The following is an 18,111-nucleotide window of genomic DNA, read 5'->3' as shown; positions in this document are numbered from 1 at the left end:
TGTAGTCAAGAAAACAAAAAACCAAATTGAAAAAAATTAGTTTTCAAAATTCTCTGACCAAATCGAAGTTTATAATAATTGAAAAGCAAAACTTTGCTAAGTATTTAGGTAGAATACCATCACCCATTCTTACTAAAAATTATGAAGAAAGGGGGAAAAGTGAGGAAGCAACGGATGGAGGTGTATATCAATCCTACATTACGGTGTGCACACCAAGACCATAACTAAAATTAGGTAGTAGGAAAGCCAACTTTATCGAAAGTCTATTCGCAAACAAAAGGTAACGCAGATGTTCTAAGACGACATTAGACGAGAACAAAACATCTCCCGGATAAGACTCCGGATCTTCAAACAGTTCGTCATGGGATTTTAATCCTTCTCACTCCAACCATGCAGAGCAGAAGAGAAGACTACTACTAAACAAGGAAGCTGAAGGATACAAGGGAAATTGAAGTGAAGTAATAAAAGAGAGAATTTTTTCTCTGTTCATGCTAACAACATTTCATAATTTTCATGTAAAAGCTCATATTCAATGCCTGCTAAGCCACCCAATGCTTCAAGCCCTACAAAGAAAAGATCATGAGTAAAAAACAAGGCCAAGGTTGGTTTACAAACAAAAGAAAGGTAGGTAGCTGGCAGAAAGCTGGATTTTTTTTTTTTTTTGCTTCTTCTCAAACTCTAGTGCCTCAATCACAACAAAGCAACAACAAAAACCAGTCTGGAGACCTAAATTCTCAGCTGAGTACACCCAAAAATAGTTCCTCGGCACTGGGACATTGGAGACACTTGACGCCAAGCTGGTCTCTCACTTCCGATGGTCAGAACATCAACATCAGACAATGGCTTGATGTCCCAGTTCCACCTATCAGGCCCGATCACGCCTCCAATCACATATATCTCATCCCTCAATCCAGTCATTGCAAACCCAATTCTCCTTCGGAACTCTGATGCCGATACCACCATCTTCTTCACTTCTCTCTCCTGCTTGAAAATGATTCCATGGCTCATTACATAGAGTGCCCCCTGAACAATTGCCATTGGACCCTGGAGCCAACCATAGTCCTCGACTCTCCACCCAGGGCCAACCTTGTCCAAGATTTGAACAGTAGTCAAACCCTTGTGCAAGACATGCACCTTTCCATCAAGTACGACTCCTGAGCAAGCTGAATTGTGAGTGCGGTGGAGATCAGGTATTGAAACCCAGGCATCCTTCTCGGGATCATAGATTTCTGCTTGAGAAATTGATTTCCGGCAACTGGTAAAACCACCTGCAACAACGATTTTTCCATCTAACACGCAACACGCAAACATGGCTCGGGGTACAAGCATAGGAGCCCGTGGGGCCCACTGCCGAATTATGGGGTCATAAGACCAGACTTCATTGGTTGCAAAACTCCCATCTTGATCACCCGTCAATGGATCAACAGCATCACTGCCACCACCAAGTACAAATAGCTTTCCTGCAGTGGAGACTGCACCAAAGTGGGCAAGGTGCCTGATTCTTGAGGGGAGAACAGGAAGGCTAATCCAAAGATCCTTACGAGGGTCATAGAGTTGCCATAAATTTTCAGGGTCAAAAGCGCATACACATAGTAGATCCTCTGATGAACCAACCTCCTGTCGAGCTTTAAATAATTCAGGACCACGAATGGCATCTCGCCAGGAGCGGGAAACAAGCTCCAACCTGGGATGTAGGTAGAAGGGAACCCATGCAAGGCACCTTAGGGCAACGGCATCAGGAAGACCTTCAATCAACCCGGACATGATACTTTACATCCACTTTCAATGATTCTTTGCTCAATGACAATAGTAATTTGCTGGCTATAGTGGACACTATAGGATACACAATCTGAAACAGAAAAGTACATATATGAATATGGATATATGGAAAAAAAAAAACTACAGTACTTGAATTTCAAAATCAATAAAAATGAGCAGGATGCATCAGCACCCGGAGTATCTCAAGAACAAAAGCATCATCTAGATTCAATGGTTAGAGAAGATGGAGCCACACATCATCAGCATACATTGGATGCAAAACAATCAGCACAAGCGATGGCAAGGTTTCATTAAATCCTCAAAATATCCACCACATTCAATGAAATTGAGACATTTTGAGTGCCATGATAGGCAATTAATCAATAAATAACTACGTTATTAATTCACCTACCATATCAATAATTCGTACAACCTTAGATATATCTTGGTTCAGCATGCAAAACAAGGGTGCCCCCATCTGTCAGACCTATGCTAAACACTAAAGGAATTTGCTTCAACTAGTTCAACACCTTATTAACCAATTCAGAACCATTTTTTTTGGAATTACCTCAAAACTTGTGAACAGCTCTGCATATACCTTTAAACTTGGGCACCCAGTTCAAGTTGCTTAATTGTCTTATTAATTATCCGCTAGTGGATCCAGCGCCTAGTGATTTAAAGGTTGTAGCTTTGCAAAGTCTGCTTATTTGATTACGTGACACAAAGGCATCCCTAAAAATGTAAAAAAGAAAAAGATGATTAGAAATTGGACAAAAAGAGGTCAACATTTCCATGCTCAGAGCATATGTGGAACTCCAAAGAATCAAACTACTATTTGCATGTGTGCACGCACAAAACAGATGTGGGAGAGAGAGGGAGAGGGAGAGGTTAACATATCCAAGCTCAAAGCATGTGTAGAACTCAAAAAAAACAAGCTACTATGACACGTGCAACAGACACACATGCACCCACCCGCACAAGGAGGAAGAAAAGGGGGGGGGGGGGGGCGGCGGGCGGTGCAGGGGCAGAAGGGAGAGTAGATATCTAAAATATCTATTAACTCCAACTATATTTTATCAAAAGGTAAAATTATGGAAACCATAGCATCCACAGATCTAACATGTGTACCTGACTGATAATCATGTTCCTGCAGCAAATCTACTTGACAAAATCCCAATCATAAAAGTTACATAATTGAGCATTTTGGAATTCTTAGGTACACTATAAACAGTTTTGCTATGACTCTTCAACAAAGTACAACTGATAATAATTATCGTGAAATTGTAATAACCACTTAAAAAACAGAGATAGATGAATAAAGAAAATGACATTAAATATTTACACCCCTTTATGATGTATTGGAAAATCAAAATTGTCTTCACAACTTGTGATAGGTATCCTGATTCAGCTAAAGAGCCACTTATCTTATTAAGAAGAAAAAGAAAGATCAACTCCTATGCAAAAATTGTAAAAATCTTAGAGCAGTACATAAAGTCACTCACACCCAACTCTAGAGATCGGTAACCATCTAAAAATTTTTAGGAAGTTGTATCTCCAAGTTCTGAAGTCATCAACCATTAACACCCACCACCGTAAATAGGAACTCAAAAGTACCAAGGAAGCAATTAACCCCAAAAAAATAAACAGAAAAACCTCATAATAAAGATTATAAGACTAAGAAACGGTGAATTTACTATAAAAAGGCACCATAATATCTCCTATTTGTCCCCCAAAAAGGTGTACATTATTGTGAACTTGTCGATGTTAAAATGATGTCTGAGTCCAATGACAACTGTAATAAAGAAATAGCTCATTTACATGAGATCAAGACCTCTCAAAGCCTCTTACCAGTTTCTAAAAGATGCACAACAAAATAGTCCTTCTCCTTCACTATAACTCCCTGTATGTGTCAATATCATAAAAAATTAGATATCAGTGTATCATCAAAATAAGTAATTAAACTCCTAAATATAAGAGACATCTTGAAATCCAATATAAAAAAACTGACATATATGATGGCAAAACAATTAAAACTACAGGTTTGTGTTAGCTTCCATGTGAAACTCTGAGTATAAGAAACATCTTGGAATTTGACAAAAAGTGAATTGAAGCTAATTAGATTGCATAAATAAACAAGTGCCTTAAGAACTAAAATCTGTTTGGTCATTTGCTCTTTGTTCCTTAAGTTTTCATATGATTGGTTTTGGAAATCAATAGGAACGGAAGATTGTCTGTCGGATTTCATAAGATGATTGGGAACCTAAGGGCACTTGTTCTAGCCATTATTGCTCTGCTTGTTTTTTATTTCCTTTGCTCTTGGGTGGTCCTTGTATAATTTCCATGTGGCATTTGGGCATTTATGTGTTTCCTTTTCTTTGCCTATAAAAAATCAGAAGAAGAATTCAATATTCAATATCTGCATAACTACAAGGTAAAGATCTTCAAAATAATTTGGCAAGAGGCAAAAGCCACAAGCAATACCACAAATGTTACTTCATAGACAGGAAACCCAGATTTTAAGAGCCCAAGAAATTCATGTTCAAAGAGTTGGAATGCAAGAGAACCAAGTAACAAATATTCATAAGAAAAATGATATTCATGAGAAATCCCATCTCAAGATCAAGAATCTTATGTGGATATGATATTGTTGAAAACAGTGCAAAAAGATGGTCATATAGATTTAAAATGAAAGAGAAAACCCATTGTCCCCATGTCCATGTTATTCATGATTTTCATCAAAGGGATTTCTCAAAAGGGGGCTGTTTATTTTTTCATATTGATCTTCCCTTATTTGAGAATTGAGTAAAGACCCAAAGGAAAGGTATCTTAAACCCTCAATATGTACACCATAAAATCTCACAGGCCTACCAAACTAATACTAAGAATTTCACAAGATAACAGAAACAACCACCATGGCTGATAATGCATGATCCCTGCTTAGCATACTTGAATAGTATCAAGTTCTTAATTTTAAGTAATATAAACATACATTTCTTGACTGAACAAAATCAACTAAATCTAAAACTAATATTGACTTGATTAACCAAGCCATCCACAGGCCCGACAAATCAACGAAGAGATAAACGAAATTGAAATTCAAACCCTAAGATTCAACCCCACAAACAACAGAAACAACAAATTCACAGCACAAAATCAACTAAATCTGAAACTGCAACACTACAACCCAACCTATAAGGACTTCATTAACCAATTCATGCACTGACCCCATAAATCGAAACACAAACACCCCAAATTAAAATTCAAGCCCTAAGATTCAACTCCAGGACAAGAAACAAACCACCATACAATAGAAAACAGGAAAATACAGTTACCCTTGAAATTCTCGAGTTGTAAACAAAACCCACCTCGAATTCAACATAAGAAACAAAAGGGTACTCACTAATTCGAAAATCTAAACAAAGTTTACACAGTAATTGTCCATAAACAATGACCCAAAAACCAGTGCAGAGAGAGACAGAGAGAGAGGGGCCGTTTTACCTAGAACCCAGTACCAAGGAGAACAAATTTGTGTTTGCGCTGCTCAGATTCCAGAGAAAGGGAGAGAAAAAGAGAGAGTAGCGTTGGATTGGATGTGAAGAAATGAGGAGAGGCTTTTGAGAGCTACGGAAACGTCTTGAGAGTCTCTATATGAGAATTTGACGGTTCTATGGTAATCTTATTATGCACACACTATACCTTTCTTTCTCTTTTTATTATTATTTTATTATTATTATTTATTTATTTATTTATTTATTTTTATTTTTATGAGCGTTAAAAATGGGTCTGCTTTGGTTCGGGGTTACCCTACAAAAACCTACGGAGTAGGGATTCGGATATTCCCTCATCCAATGGCATTTTGGTCATTCTACACTTGGCACGTGCTCCTTGCCTGTCACGTGAATTACGGTGATGTGATTTTGTGTAGAAAAGAGCTTTGATTTTACAAAAAAATTACATCACGTACCATTAACTGAATTAAAAAATAATTAGGTAGATTTTGACAAAATGATCCCAAACTTAGAAGTTAATTCGGTGTCACCTACATTTCTTTTATTATTATTTTTTATTTTTTATTTTTAAAATATTTTTTTTTATTTCTTGCAATAATTTTTTATATTTACCGGAATACATCAAATGTTATTTTATGAGTATTAATAATTTCTCGAGCCCTTTTGAATTTTTATTATTTTTAAAATTTTTTTAACTAATTTATTCGTCATATCATTCGATATCAATCTGATATCCCATAATAACCTGAGACAATGGGTGATGAGAATTTGAATATTCGAGATAGAAATGATGTTTCCAATTTGTGATTTGGTTTATCTTCATTTAAATTGTTATTTTATTTTTTCATATTTTTATTTTGGTCTCATGTCATGTCATTTTTCAAAATGTGGAACCATTCAAATCACTCGTCCAAATATCAAATATCGAGGTGTAGGAATAGTTTTGATATCACTTTCGATAACGATTTGCTCCCTTTTGTCTTCCATATAGGCCTAAAAAACGCATCTATATGTTCATGATGAATCAATTACATATAGTGTGTAAACAACTTTGTTAGATGTTGATGGGCGTTTAATTTAATGAAATTAATATTTGAGATTGGAACTACCAAACCAAACCAATCCCAAAACCCTCCAAATATATAGGTTGATGGTAGGTCAAGAAACAACTTTCAAGCATTATACTGAATCCAAGAATATTCCCTATTGAAAAATTGAGGAGAGCTTAAGTAAGAATAAATAATCAGTACTTGTATGACTCATACAAATAAATAAACCCTATTAAGGAAATAGACTACAAGGCTCATATGATCCAAAGAAGAGTCAACAGACTGCAGAAGAAGAAAGAGGCCTGAGCTCAGATGCTGGTGAAGGTTGCAGCACATGATGCAAAGAAGACAAGAAAGGACGTCAGGGAAAATGGTGACTTGATAGAAGTTCCATCGGATGAGTCCCCATTTGTTGCTGGCACTGTCTTTGATCTACTTCCTGCAGCCACAAGGCATCAACATGAAGATATGGATAAGTAAACAGTAGCAGAGATAGGAAAAAAAAAAAAAAAAGGGACTCCAAAATATCTCACGTCAAATGGAGAAGAATTTTCGAGAATTATTTGTGTTTAGGTTCCTTTTAATTGATAGACGTATTTTAAAATCATAAAAGTCCTTTAAACCTGATGTAGATAATATATATATTATTGAAAATAGGTTATTATAAATAGTATCAAAATCAATATTTGACATATCACCTTGATATGTATGTTTAATTTGGTAAGGGTTCGGTTTGTTCGCCCTTGTATCAATTTGTTTGACCCCATAATTCTATGGGGTACAACACAAATGTTGTGTCAATAAAAGGGGTGATTGTAATTCTATGAAACATAACAAAAATATTGTATTAAGGGGTGATTGTAATATTTCATATCATATTAAGGAAAAAGTATATATATATAAGAGCTACTCTTAACCAAGTAACACGTTTTAACCAAATGCCCTTTGGGTTTGGACAATCTGTAAACAGTTGGTCATAACTTCTTACCTGAATTTGGTGTCCCTGCGGGAGAGTCAGCTGGGGAAGAAGCTGTCCAAGGACAAAAGATCAATTAATCATCATATCCAAAGTGGAGAGAAAAAAAAGCCATTTCCCATTTGACAAGAGTCCTTGAGAGGATGTTTCTTACCATTGCAGCGGCTAATAGGGGGAGTCTGGACACTGCAGGCAGTGGGGAGTGCCAAAGCCTGAGTCTGATTAATTTGGATCCCCAGCGACGAGCCACCGCCATTAAGGACCTCGCACAGGCACTGTGGCTGCGACCTGACCACACTAGCAAGCTGTGTGCAGCACCCTGAAGATGGGGTTGAGGAGTTTCCTGTGATATAGTTCAGGCATGGTGACATGCTGATGATCACATTGGTGCAGCTTGATTGAGCCATGGCTCCTGCCCACAGGCTTGCTACAAGGATCATGGTCAGGACTGTCTCCATCCTTGGCTCTGCCATTGGATACTATCAAATTTGTGGACAAGGACAACAACAATGTATAATGGGGAGATTCTGAGTGTCAAGGTCTCGTGTTGTGTGGTTTATAAAGAGAAATTTTTTGAGGGAAAGGACAGATGGTTTACGCGGGTCACCAACTTTTCCTACTTTAGAACAGATTCTTTGGTAAACAACTAACTTCTGGAACTTAGAAAGTATTTGTTCTAACAAACTAAGCCCTACGTGTCTCTCTATTTTTGCTTATTAGCTTTGAAACAAGCTTTTCCACTAAACCAAACGGATAGGGAAAATATTCCCATAGGCTTTCTTTTTGTGTAAGGGACCTCTCTTATACTCAAAAAGAAACTATGAGAGTTGGCAACGTGTCTAATTCAGGCAGGTCAAGAACTGCCCCCACCCTGCAAGATGATGATATAGTACAAATTCTACCAAATGGGCCACTGGTTCTAGACTTTCTAGTCAGATTTTGGACAAGCCTTCTATGGGTTCATATCAGAAAAAACAATGGTTTTATCTCTCCCACGAAATCCCAAATGAGCAAGAGCCAAAACTAGAACAGGAGCACATTAAAATCCCATAAAACGAAATCTTGTGAGGCACAACGTAGGGATGATTGTGATATCTTACATTAAACAGAAGACAGAGTTCTTAAACTTCTTGATATTATATATTAATAAGTTTTTTTTTAAATCTTATAAATGTGTTTTAAAACTAAGAGGATCTATTAAGCTTAGAACACATAATATCTACACAATTGAAAATGATCGTTACATTTATTCACAATTTAGCCTACTTGACGAATCACAGACTTTTCCTTCTATTCTTTTTTCTTTGTTCCTTTCTTTTTCTTTTTGCATGTTCTCGGTTACTTTTCATGAGAGGTCTATTGTCTGATGCCGCCTTTCTTGATGATTAACGCAATTAGGCAGAGATGATGATGATGGATCCATGCTTGATTTCTACACTGAAACTTTATTAAAATGGATTCATGATTGTAAGTCATATATGTTGACCGGGATAATGGTTCATGGATGATAATGCTTTCATTTTGGTATATGTGGTCCAGCGGCCACTTGATTCAATATACTTGTAGCATTATAAAAATTGTGAAGCATTCTTCTCCTCTCTTGTCTCTTTCCTTTTATTTATTCTTTTGTCTGAAGAATGTGTAACATCTGATGGTTTTGCTCATGATGAGAAATCATTTTTGGTCAAATTTCTTCTAGATCATTTGAATTCAGCTTCATTATAGTAATGTGAACTAATTTTGTCTATAATCAATATGAGGAAGTGGGAAAGGCTTCACTCTCATTCATACATAGAACACACCTAACATATATTACTTGGAAACAAACAGAAATTACAGACAGACTCCCAGCAAGAAGTGGGGTATCAGCTGCAAATAGTAGAAAAGGCCGCAAGACACCATAGAAATCTCAAAATCCAGTAAAAGTGGATGCATGTGAAGCAATGAAGAGAGCCAAGATGGTAAGAGTAAGAGGCAGCTCCATGATGGTTCCATCCGACGTGCTTCCATCTGTTGCGGGGACTGACTTAGATCCGGTTCCTGCATTCATTGATCCATTAACACAATGAACTTTTAAGGTGCAGAAAAAGAAACATCTATTATGATTAGTACTAACCATGATATATGGGACATGGGAATTTCACTTATGTGAAATTATTTCAATTTTGATTATAAATGAGTAGTTCAAAACTCTTATTTACCTGAAGGAATGCTTGGCAGTGACTGTGTGGTTGGAGTTACATCAGGAGTTTCATCTGAAGAATCTGCTGGAGAACTCTCAGGGGAAATAGCCGAAGCTGTTGGCCCATTAGCAGCTGCCAGACCACAGAAAAGAACCGAATTAACATATACATAACACAATGTCCTTGTTTAAACAATAATAACTATATGTTAAGCTTAGCCTTACCATTACACTGGCTAACAGAGGGTGTTTTCACATTACATGCACCTGGAAGTTGTAGGGCAAGAGTTTGGTTAATGGTGATTCCAAGTCCTGCACCACCACTGTTGAGAGCAGCACAGAGGCACTGTGGCTGGGATTGAACCACATTGGCAAGCTGTGAGCAGCAGGAAGATGATGGGGTTGAGGAATTTCCTGAAATGTAGTTCAGGCATGGAGCTAAGCCTATAAGCACCCTGGTGCAGCCTGACTGAGCCATGGCTCCATGCCAAAGCAGTGTCAGTAAAACCAGGGCTAGACCCATCTGATTCCCCCTTGTACCCATGCAGAGTTGCGAGATAAGATGATGTAAAAGATGTAGTATGGTATCAGGGCTGAAACTAAATGGTAAGTGGAGGGCTATATGTATGAGAATGCTGTACAGAAGGATTGATACGAATAGGTATTTTGGGTGACCAACCTTTCTGAAAATGGGGGTAACAAATATCTAGTCACTCTCGTTTATTTTGAGCCTTCAAATAATTCAAAATCACTTAGCTCCCTTCTTAGCTTCACAAACCCCTCAACTGTCATGTTTACCTACGATCAGTGGTTAGGTTGGAATGGAAAAGTGAAGAGATGAGGTTTGTAAAACCTAGACCCTAGGATGGATACATTAGGTACTTTTGGGTGACCAACTTATAACACCATTCCAACAGAAATGACTAAAGAGTGTATTCAACAAGTTTTACTGAGGGCATCTACAACATTGGATCGTCCACTAAAAAAACCGGTCTCCTTGCTCTAAATGATCATGTTGATCATACAAAATGATATCCAACAGAAATGATGGGTTGAATAAATATGCAATATGTATCTGGTCATCTGGGACAACCAATTGTTCAAATGATCAAGATGATTGTTCAGATGTGCAGATCAGTAATGGCCCTTCACAAAATTAAAGACAGCGTAAATCCAGGTTCAGTTCTGTTCATAAAGTCTCTCAACCTAGACCAGTAACTAGGGTTCAATTCTCTCCTGAGCTTGAACACTACTTTCATTCACAAATACAGCTAACTGTTAATCATTTCTAACCCTCAAAAGGGATTATATAAGCAAGACTGAGATACTAGAATTAAGGACTTATTTCTTGAATCACAGTACAAAAGAACAAGGAGCATAGCAGCTATTTAGGTGATTCATACAGGCCCCAAGCTTTTCCAAGATAGATGTTGCTACAAAGAAATGTGGCATGTCAAGTGCTTAGTGTCATCAATGGGATTTATCTCTGGCATCATGGAAGTTGACTGCATCTACTAGAGAAGTTACTTCTATACACAATTGTTGGGATTGTATCCATTGAAAGCCAAGTATCTATTTTAATAGGATTTTGGATTGTAGTGATCATAGTGCATAGCATTAAATGTGCATGGGACTTCTTGGTTATCAGTTCCTTCTAAATTAAAAATTAGTACACACAATTGTAAAAGAAAGCAGATGATTTCTTTTTGTTCTTTTGGTTGATTCCAATACATGGTTGCTATATTATACAATGTGACTTGACCATGGTTCAAAGTATCAGCCAATACCAGTAAGATGGACTGAGTTGTATACGACTCGGTCATCGGTCATGACGAGTCCGATATCCAAATTGGCATCATTTGATTCAATAATAATTTGGTTGCAACTCAAACATGAATCATTTATTGACTTGATCCACTCACAGTTAAATTCGATGTTACAACACAAAAAATTCAAACCCATTCCTTTTCAGAATAATTATTTTTACTAATCACCTTTTATCATTTTTATTTCTTATTTTCAAAATATACCATTATGAAAAATAAATACTTGGTGTCCGAGAACTGATACCACTTCTTTGAACCATGCATTGGTAGGGTTACTAATACCATGAAAGGTTAAAATGAGACCATTATTGCAACTTCATCATTTTTAGGATTTGAAGTTTTCAAGTGTGCCCTTGAGCTTTGTTTGGTTGTCAAGAAAACAGGGGAGAAGAAAAGAGATTTTGAAATCTTCTTGTAGTCATGCCCACCTCTAATGATTATTAAAATATATCATAGATTCCAATTTCTTTTGTTTTGTAAGTTCACAACTGTATTTTCCTTTTTCTTTCTTTTCAGGAGGGAGGAAGCTCTAATATTCGACAAGTGAAGCTAATATGTTTGCAATCCAGCATCAAAGAGACAGAAATCCCCTCATTATTGTATTAAACACCAAAAAAAAAAAAAAAAACACAAATCAGAATCATTTCACTACAAAAAGATGCCATCTTCAATTCCAACAGCAAGCCCCATAACTCTACAGAGAGCTCAGAACCTAGTGAATGTTGAAACACATGACGTGATGAAGGGAAGAACTACAAAATGGAGAGGTGAATCCATGATTCCTCCATCACATGACCTCCAATCTGTTGATGGGACTGTTTTAGACCCTGCTCCTGCATTCATCCATGCATTGAAGTAAAAGCATGCTTCTAACACATACATACACTTAACAGAATTTTTGAAGTATGGTTCCAAATTCCATTTTTCTATCAATTTTAGTCCTGGTGGGGAATCAAGATAGAAATCCAAAAGGTTCAGTATGTCAAGGTATCTAAAAGAATACGTGAAGAACTTCAAATATCATGTATACCTTAAGGGATGCCCGACTCTGATGGTGTGGTTGGAACTTCAGGAGTTTCATCTGAAGAATCTGCTGGTGAGCTCCCTGGGGAAGTTGCTGAAGTTGTAGGTCCACTGGCAGCTGTTCCACCATTTGGCAAGTCCTTCAGTTTTAAAGCTTAGTAAAATATAAGCATAAGCCTAGGGATAAATCAGGGTTGAGCTTACCATTACACTGGCTAACTGGTGGAGTTTGCACACTACAGGCACCAGGGAGAGCTACATCAAGAGTTTGGTTTACAGTGATACCTAACAACGCACCACTGCCATTGAGCACCAAGCAAAGGCACTGAGGCTGTGATTGAATGATGCTGGCAAGCTGTGAGCAGCATGAAGATGATGGGGTTGATGGATTTCCTGAAATGTAGTTTAGGCATGGGGCCATGCCCATGATCACCCTGTTGCAACTAGACTGAGCTGCAACTCCACCTCATAGCATGGCCACAAGGGCCAGGACTAAGCCTATCTCAAGTATTCTCAAAGCCATTTGAGGCTATGGAGACAGATATGGAACTGTTGTGATAAGAGTTCAAAGCAGAGAGCAAGAATAGTATGTTGATTGTGTTGGAGGGTTTGGATCAGAAGGGGAAGAAGGGAACTGGATTTATAGAGGTTCCCATTTTTTTTTTTTTTTTGATAGATAAATAAGAACTGTATTAAAAGAAAGAAAATATACATGTCGTATATGAAGAAAACAAAAGATAAAAAAGGCATGAAGACACAAAAACCCGTTACCATGCGTACCAAGAGCCTACCCAATCCACAAAGTCTAACAATAATAAAGAACCGCCATCAATGTACAATCTAACCCAATCCCAAAATAGATACAATAAAGAATTTTTAATTGTTTGATGCGTGCTTTCAAAGTTGTCAAAAGCCCTCCTATCCCTCTCCCGCCATAAAGCCCAAAACAGACACAACGGAGCAACCTTCCAAGCCTTCCTCCTCTTTTTTACCAACAGATTTATAGAGGTTTCCATGGAAGAGACAAACGCAAATAGATGTATTTGGGTAGCCAACTTTTTAAAGTAACATGTTGCTGATAACTAATTGCAATTATTTAAACAGCCTCGAGGTTTTAGTTTAAGATTTGCTGAACTAGTGATATAATGATAACAATATTATTCGTATTGAGATGGGCAACCTCTAACAGCATTCCTACCTCCAAAATTATAACAAAATTCAACCATCTTTTTCGGTTACTGTCAACATTCAAGTGTGTCTGACAAGAATATGAAGGATGAATGGAATCTCCTGGGTATGGTTAGGTTACTAGTCTATGATATCTTAAGTTTTTCATATCCAGTCATCTGCTTGTCAAATTACAAGTATAGAGTAGAACACCAGTCCCTTTTTGAGTCAAAACAAAGAGGAAAAGAGTATTTAGTTCCTATTTAGCAGTTAGTTCAATAGTTGAGCTCCAAAAACCACTTCAAATCTACTATTTAGCAGTTAATTTTAGGCTATTTTACATTATGTCATGGGATGAATGAATCAGAATATCACCTATGAGTAATGAATTGAAATCCCACTTATAAGTGGGATTTCATTTCTACTAGAATCATTTTCTATTCCATTCCTACCTTCATATAAGTTATCAAAACATGGGAATAAGGGAGAAAAGGAATGGGATGTCCATTCCGACTCCTTATTTCCGCATACCAAACACCCTCAAAATGTAAACAATTGATTCTTCTAACCTTACATTCCTAGGCTCATCCAAACACAAAAAATGGAACCACGAAATTCATTCCCATTCAATAAGAAATAGGAATGGAAACAAAATATTAATTCCCATTTCATATTCTCATATACCAAACATGGCTTGAATGTAATATGCTAAACATGGAAAATATTTCTACAAATAATGCATTTCCATGAAAGAATAGAAAGCTAAGTCAAAGAAAGAAGAACAAATCAAATTGATCACTCATTCATGCAAAACGCTTGATACTCCCCAACCTATTCCCAAAGATTTTCTCAACCAAATTCAATCACATTGAGTAAGAATTTATTGCAAATGCAACAACAACATTACTCTTGACTCATTGGATGTATTTGGGGATTTGGCCATTCCTCAAGAGGGAGAGAGAGTAGTGAGCAGTGTCAATTAGATCAGCAATGTTGTGCAGAGACCTCTCCTCAGCAGCCAGCATGAATATTGATCTAACCTCTGCTTTCTTTGCCAATCGTGCAGCCAAGCTCAGCTCCAACTTGGGTGAGTTTATGCTCCTCAGTATCTGCCTGTACAGTGATAACACTTTTCCTCGGTTCCTAGCTAAGTCCTCTGCTGTGGCCCATATCAGCCCCTTTGCCATCTTTTCTTTCCTCTGTTTGGTGGATGAGAAAATTTTATTGTTAAAAACACCCAAGGAATTAAAAAAGAAAAAAAAAAAAAGAAATATTATATCCTCGCTGTTTTGCTTGTGAAGAGACAACAAGTTTGTTCTTTTCCTAGCATGTCCTCTGCTTGTTTTGTTGTATTAATCTTCCCTTATTTGAGAATTGAGTTAGGACCCAAAAGGAAGACATCTTAAACCCTCAATCTGTACACCCTAAAATCTCACAGACTTACCAAACTAATACTAAGAATTTCACAAGAAAACAGCAACAACCACCATGGCTGATAATCTAAGATCCCTGCTCAGCATACTTGAAAAGTCATCAAGTTCTTAATTTTAAGTAAAATACACATACATTTCTTGACTGCACAAAATCAACTAAACCTGAAACTACAAGACTGCAACCCAACCTATAAGGACTTCATTAACCAATTCATGCACTGACCCCATCAAGCGAAACACAAACACCCCAAATTAAAATTCAAGCCCTAAGATTCAACCCCAGAACCAGAAACAAACCACCATGCAACATAAAATAAGAAAATACAGTTACACTTGAAATTCTTGAGTTGTAAACAAAACCCACCTCGAATTCAACATAAAAAACAAAAGGGTATTCAGTAATTTGAAAATCTAAACGAAGTTTACACAGTAATTGCCCATAAACAATAACCCAAAAACCAGTGCAGAGAGAGAGAGAGGCCGTTTTACCTAGAACCCAGTACCGAGGAGAACAAGATTTGTGTTAGCGCTGCTCAGATTCCAGAGAATGGGAGAGAGAAAAAGAGAGAGTAGCGTTGGATTGGATGTGAAGAAATGAGGTGAGGCTTTTGAGAGCTACGGCAACGTCCTAGAGTCTCTATAAGAGAATTTGATGGTTTTATGGTAATCTATACTTTTCTTCTCTTTTCTATTTTGATTTAATTTTTTATTTTTTATTTTTATGAGCGTTAGAAATGGGTCTGCCTTGGCCTGGGGTTACCCTACAAGAACTACGGAGTGGGGATTCGGCTATTCCCCTGTCCAATGGCATTTTGGTCATTCTACACTTGGCACGTGCTCCCTGCCTGTCACGTGATCTATAGTCATGTGGACGCATGGGCTAATCGTGTGTTAAAAAAATTGATTTCATAAAAAATTACATCACATTGGGGGTGAAAAATGTCTAGTCACTCTCTTTGATTTTGAGCCTGCAAGTAATTCTAAACCACCTAGCTCCTTTCTTCTCTTCACAAACCCCTCAAACTATCATATTTACCTATGATCAGTGGTTGGGTTGGAAAGGAAAAGTGAAGAGATGAGGTTTGTATCCAAAAGCTATACACAAGGATGGATACGTTAGGTACTTTTGGGCAAGGATGAAAGTTTCCATTTTTTTCGCCGAAATTTCGGGTTTCGGTGGCCGGCGATACGAAAGAGGGGGGCGAAATTTCGACGGGAGAAATTTCGCCAAATTTCTGTTAAAATCGGCGAAAAAATCACCGAAACATGGCTGTAAGCAAAAAATCGGTGAAATTTCGGTTTGTATCGCCGATTTTTCGGGAAATTTCCCGATATTTCCTACCAGTCCAGCCCGCGCACAGGATACAAAATCTGTCCAATTTTTATTTTTTTTTTTAAAAACATAAGATGTTCCTTGGTAATCTGATCATGACTCGCAGGCAAAGTTGTTTTTCAGCCTGGCTCAAAAATCGTGGATTTAGGGTTCGTGAATTTTAAATCCAATGGCACAAAAGCAAAGCGACCCTAGAACAGATCAGAAAACACAGGGAGAAAAAAAAAAAAAGCAATTTTTTTTGGTTTTCCTTAAGGGTTTTGCATGGATTTTCTCGGAAATCAAACGAGGACGAATTTTCTCGGAAATCAAACGAGGATGAATTTTCCCGGAAATCGAATGGGGGATGGATTTTCTTGGGAATCAAACAGGGTTTGCCAAAAAAAAAAAGTAATAAATGATTAGATTAGAACCTGCGAGGATTGAGAGTGAAAGAGGAAATTGGGGCCGATTCTCTCGTCCGGAGGGCAGCTTCAGCCAAGGGCTTTTTGATGCCCGAGTGAGAGAAGCGGGTATTCAGAAAAGGGCTTTTCGGATGGGTGGCCTTTTGATTTTTTAAAAATTCAGTAGAGATAAAAAAAAAAAATGGAAACAAATCATTACTCCACGGTGATGGTCCAAAGTGAATTTGGATGTGATCCAACGATCCAAAGTGAACCAGCTATGCGATAATATATATAAATTATTTGTATTTAATGAAATCAAGTTAATATATATAAATTATTTGTATTTAATAAAATCAAATTTTTTATGAAGTTTGATAATGAATGCGTAATTACAAAATTCATATTTTTTATTGACCCACATAATATAATTACATATAATATCGCAAATCATATAATATATATATCAAATTATTCAACAAAATAAATTTAAATTATCTATTATACTTCTAATTACATTGTTATGAGGTTTTTTTTACATTTTTATGAGTTTTGATCAATTTTTTACCTATCAAAATTTTTTTTCCAAAATATCCGTCGATATTTCTCCAATATATCCGATATATCCGTAAAATCAAGTTACCGATATATCCGTGATTACCGATATTTTCATCCTTGCTTTTGGGTGACCAACTTATTATGAATTTTATTAAATTATATCTATTTTAATTCAAGCAATATTATAGTTTCTACCTTAAATTGTACTTCAATAGGACTTGCGATTTCCTAGTTCGCAATCGTAGAAGAAAGTGGATTATTTCTTTTGGTTGATTGCAATGTATAGTTGTTATATTATATAATGTGACTTGACTATGATTTGAAGTATCAATCGATACAGATGCAATTGACTTAATCGTGTTTGTTTCGGCCATGACTACAACGAGTCCAATATAGAGTTACAACACAAAAAATTTAAATTGATTAATTTTCAAAATAATTATTTTTACTAATTAACGTTTCTCCGTTTTTTATTTTATTTTCAAGATATGCCATTATTAAAAATCAGTGCTTGGTGTAAAAATGAATATGATAGTGTTTTAAATTGTTTAATCTTGAACATAATCGTAAACTAATTTTCATGCATGTTTTTATAATTATTTAGATAATATTAAATGTAACAAATGTTAATTTATTAATTTATTGAGGTTATCTTATTGTAGTTATTTTTCTAAAATTTTTAGTAGTTTTTTTTTAAAAAAAAAAATTACATAGCATATTATGTGTAGCACTTAGTATTTACTATTTATCGATCGAAGATACCAATATCAATGCACCTTTGGAACTTGTCTAGTTGGCAATTGATACTGCGACTTTGAACCATGCATTGGGATGGTTACTTGAGCTTTTCGGCATGTTTGGAATCCACGGAAATGGAATATTTCCATTATATTCTGGAAGGAAAGGTTAAAATG

At 36.6% G+C, this 18,111-nt stretch overlaps 2 protein-coding genes across 9 annotated transcripts; both read right to left on the bottom strand.

The window, feature by feature from the left end:
* Positions 1 to 437: 437 nt before the first annotated feature.
* LOC100855343 (F-box/kelch-repeat protein SKIP30) lies at positions 438 to 16,789 on the bottom strand. Of its 8 annotated transcripts, none has more exons than XM_059737832.1 (4): positions 16,670 to 16,789; positions 15,413 to 16,294; positions 3,607 to 3,658; positions 438 to 1,849 (listed from the first exon to the last, which is right to left on the bottom strand). In XM_059737832.1, the coding sequence occupies exon 4, from the start codon at positions 1,762 to 1,764 to the stop codon at positions 727 to 729; it is 1,038 nt and encodes a 345-aa protein (XP_059593815.1). In that variant the 5' UTR covers positions 1,765 to 1,849; positions 3,607 to 3,658; positions 15,413 to 16,294; positions 16,670 to 16,789; the 3' UTR covers positions 438 to 726. The 8 variants fall into 8 exon arrangements, 7 of the variants coding, with proteins under 7 accessions (XP_059593815.1, XP_059593816.1, XP_010651988.1 ...); XM_059737833.1 differs by having other exon boundaries at positions 15,413 to 16,193; XM_010653686.3 differs by lacking the exon at positions 16,670 to 16,789 and adding an exon at positions 2,327 to 2,490 and having other exon boundaries at positions 15,413 to 16,641.
* On the bottom strand, positions 6,390 to 7,840 carry LOC100852418 (non-specific lipid transfer protein GPI-anchored 5). The gene is made up of 3 exons (XM_003632264.4): positions 7,447 to 7,840; positions 7,305 to 7,346; positions 6,390 to 6,755 (listed from the first exon to the last, which is right to left on the bottom strand). Exons 1-3 carry the CDS (start codon positions 7,763 to 7,765, stop codon positions 6,625 to 6,627), a joined length of 492 nt encoding a protein of 163 aa, XP_003632312.1. The 5' UTR covers positions 7,766 to 7,840; the 3' UTR covers positions 6,390 to 6,624.
* Positions 16,790 to 18,111: the final 1,322 nt, after the last annotated feature.

This window comes from Vitis vinifera, chromosome 7 (genome assembly GCF_030704535.1).
Source record: "Vitis vinifera cultivar Pinot Noir 40024 chromosome 7, ASM3070453v1".
Lineage (NCBI taxonomy): Eukaryota > Viridiplantae > Streptophyta > Magnoliopsida > Vitales > Vitaceae > Vitis > Vitis vinifera.
This window is presented reverse-complemented; position numbering and strand designations above follow the sequence as displayed.

What these genes read in the sequence shown, in the direction of transcription:
- LOC100855343 (XM_059737832.1), bottom strand. Translation starts at nt 1,764, where the DNA reads ATGTCCGGGTTGATTGAAGGTCTTCCTGATGCCGTTGCCCTAAGGTGC.
- LOC100852418 (XM_003632264.4), bottom strand. Translation starts at nt 7,765, where the DNA reads ATGGCAGAGCCAAGGATGGAGACAGTCCTGACCATGATCCTTGTAGCA. An exon ending in CCCTATTAGCCGCTGCAATG is followed by an intron (nt 7,347 to 7,446) that starts GTAAGAAACATC and finishes GTCCTTGGACAG; the next exon opens with CTTCTTCCCCAGCTGACTCT. An exon ending in CGCAGGGACACCAAATTCAG is followed by an intron (nt 6,756 to 7,304) that starts GTAAGAAGTTAT and finishes TTGTGGCTGCAG; the next exon opens with GAAGTAGATCAAAGACAGTG.